Source organism: Eleutherodactylus coqui, chromosome 5, assembly GCF_035609145.1.
Source record: "Eleutherodactylus coqui strain aEleCoq1 chromosome 5, aEleCoq1.hap1, whole genome shotgun sequence".
Taxonomy (NCBI): domain Eukaryota; kingdom Metazoa; phylum Chordata; class Amphibia; order Anura; family Eleutherodactylidae; genus Eleutherodactylus; species Eleutherodactylus coqui.
Genome location: NC_089841.1, coordinates 70,721,339 through 70,724,374, shown reverse-complemented (window position 1 = coordinate 70,724,374; position 3,036 = coordinate 70,721,339). Strand labels below are relative to the sequence as shown.

The following is a 3,036-nucleotide window of genomic DNA, read 5'->3' as shown; positions in this document are numbered from 1 at the left end:
TTATGCATGATGGTTTTAGGGGGCCCATATGGTCTCTGTCCCCCATGTGAGATTAGCATTATTGATAAAGCACTATAGTTATTACAGAGGTTACATTGGGGTCCAGCAGCTACTAGTTGTTCCCCTGCTGCTGGAGGTGTGTAAGCTGGCAGGGAGAAGCTTTCCAGCTGTTAGTGAGGGGCAGGTATTGTAGAGGAAGTGCTGGATGGGCAGGGATTTAATTGATGTTAGTTTGTATGTATTAACTACTTCCCATGCATGGAATGCATTTAGTTATCCAGGTGGCTGAGAATTTTTTTTTGTTTGCTTTGACAAATTGCATTTTGATTAAAATGTCTTGCTATTTATTTTAAAAAAAATTAGGAATATAGAAAAACCCTTAGGCCTAGTGCCCATGGCCGTGATGTGCTCTGCATCCCATGATGGTGCGCATGCGCAGTACAGCGCATGATGCGTTTGCAGCATCATGTGACATGGGAGTCGATGGGCTGGGAAGCACTCTCATGCTATCTACCGCTGTGCTAGAGCGGAAGATAGTGTGATGGACGGCTTCCATTGACTGCAATGGAAGTCGTCCGTGCGTACGCCTGTGTCAAATAGAACCTGCTGCGGGTGATTACGGGTGATTTCACAAGGTGGAATTCCGCACCGTGAGCATTGCGCTATTAGGTACAATAGAACCTAATGATAAGTGGCAGAAATCTGCTTGTGGGAATTGAACCTTAATCTTAAAGACTTCTGTCCTGTTAGGCTGCTTTCACAGGGGTATGTTGTTGTTGTGTGCAATTTTTGACGTGATGCCAAGAGCCCACTGATTTCTATTGGACCACTCACACCTGTGGCTGGCTTCACACATTACTTGCATGAAAACTTTCAGCCTGCTCTCTTGGCCCACACGGAGTACATGGAGACTGGCGGTATGCAGTAAGTATGTCCTTGTTGTGAGCCTGGCCTTAGACTGTTAATGATACTACCTAATATAATGTATAGTAAGACTTCTGCAGCATCAGTTTTAAACCTTTGTTTTATCAGTTTTCTGATTGTTGGAAGGTGTAAAATTATAGCAGAAGTTTTGAAGGACACCTATCCCATGTCAAACTGGTTTGTTCCAAAAATGGTGCAAATAAGTGGCTTTGAGGGGCTAAGAATTTTGATGCAGACTTCACCTTCATTTTAGTGGATAAAATCCATATAATATTGGTGGTTTTTTTTTTTTTAATGCATTGCACAGATCCAAATTATGTTGTGAAATTCTTACTTTTTTTTATCTCCATTGTTTGTATTCTATAATGCTGTGGATTTCTCACAGAAAATCCAATACTTGAGTTGTGTATGAACATGCTTTAAAATTGTATTATGGAAAAGACTTTAGATGTGACTAACTTTTTTGGGGTTTGTTTCAGCAATGGCCTCTTGTGTGGAAGCTCAGGTTGCAGTTGGTAATACTTCAGTGCCTGCAGGTTCACCAGATATGCCTTGTGAGGGAACTCCAGCTCCTGAGACTCTGCCAGCAGATACTGGAGCTTCATCCACTGAGAAGGAGGTTGTATCAGAGGACACTAATGCTCCTACAGAGGACACTAAATCTGCAAAAAACGAGGCTCCATCAGAGGCCACGGAAACTACAAATGTAGACAATGAGGCTCCACCTGTGGATAAGAAGCCTCCATCTGCAGAGGATGATGTACATCTCAAGGATACCGATGCTCGATCCACAGAGGGTGATGCCCCGTCAGCGGGCGGCGATGCTCCATCCACAGAGGGTGATGCCCCGTCAGCGGGCAGCGATGCTCCATCCACAGAGGGTGATGCCCCGTCAGCGGGCGGCGATGCTCCATCCACAGAGGGTGATGCCCCGTCAGCGGGCGGCGATGCTCCATCCACAGAGGGTGATACCCCGTCAGCGGGCGGCGATGCTCCATCCACAGAGGGCGATGCTCCATCCACAGAGGGCGATGCCCCGTCAGCGGGCGGCGATGCCCCGTCAGCGGGCGGCGATGCCCCGTCAGCGGGCGGCGATGCCCCGTCAGCGGGCGGCGATGCCCCGTCAGCGGGCGGCGATGCCACAGAAAATCCAATTCCTTCAGCAGAAACTAAGGCTCCATCAGTAAATGAAGTGCAAGAAGCTGGTAAGTAGGCAGATATTGTATAGGAAGTGCTGAATGGATTGGGGATTTTTGTGTTGCTATTTTGTCTTGTAGCTTAAAGGAGATGTCCCGCGCCGAAACGGGTTTTTTTTTTTTTAAACCCCCCCCCCCCGTTCGGCGCGAGACAACCCCGATGCAGGGGTTAAAAAAACCACCCGCACAGCGCTTACCTGAATCCCGGCGGTCCGGCGTCTTCATACTCACCTGCTGAAGATGGCCGCCGGGATCCTCTGTCTTCATGGACCGCAGGGCTTCTGTGCGGTCCATTGCCGATTCCAGCCTCCTGATTGGCTGGAATCGGCACGTGACGGGGCGGAGCTACACGGAGCTACACGGAGCCCCATAGAGAAGAGGAGAAGACCCGGACTGCGCAAGCGCGGCTAATTTGGCCATCGGAGGGCGAAAATTAGTCGGCTCCATGGGAACGAGGACGCCAGCAACGGAGCAGGTAAGTATAAAACTTTTTATAACTTCTGTATGGCTCATAATTAATGCACAATGTACATTACAAAGTGCATTATTATGACCATACAGAAGTGTATAGACCCACTTGCTGCCTCGGGACATCTCCTTTAATTAACTCATTCCTGTCCAAACCAGTTTTGGTCTTCCTGAGCAAGTCACGCTTTAATTTGTTACTTTATGCAGCAATAGTATTGGAATGCTCTTAGTTATTTGAGTGACTGAAATTATTTCTTTGACATGTTGCATTTTGATTGAAATATTTTAGTTATTTAAATAAAGACTGTCCATCTAGTTCAGCCTGTTTCCACCCACCTTCCTTGTTGATCCAGAAGCCAACTAGCCCACTTGTGGGGAAAAATTCCTTTCCGTCTCCATAATGGCAGTCAGAATAATCCCTGGATCAACATTTTGATAGTTCCTACCT

General features: G+C 47.2%; 1 protein-coding gene across 1 annotated transcript; it reads left to right on the top strand.

Annotated features, from left to right (window-relative positions):
- Positions 1–1,405: 1,405 nt before the first annotated feature.
- On the top strand, positions 1,406–2,137 carry LOC136628770 (tropomyosin-1, isoforms 33/34-like). The gene has a single exon (XM_066604869.1). The coding sequence runs from the start codon at positions 1,406–1,408 to the stop codon at positions 2,135–2,137; it is 732 nt and encodes a 243-aa protein (XP_066460966.1).
- The last annotated feature ends 899 nt before the right edge of the window (positions 2,138–3,036 follow it).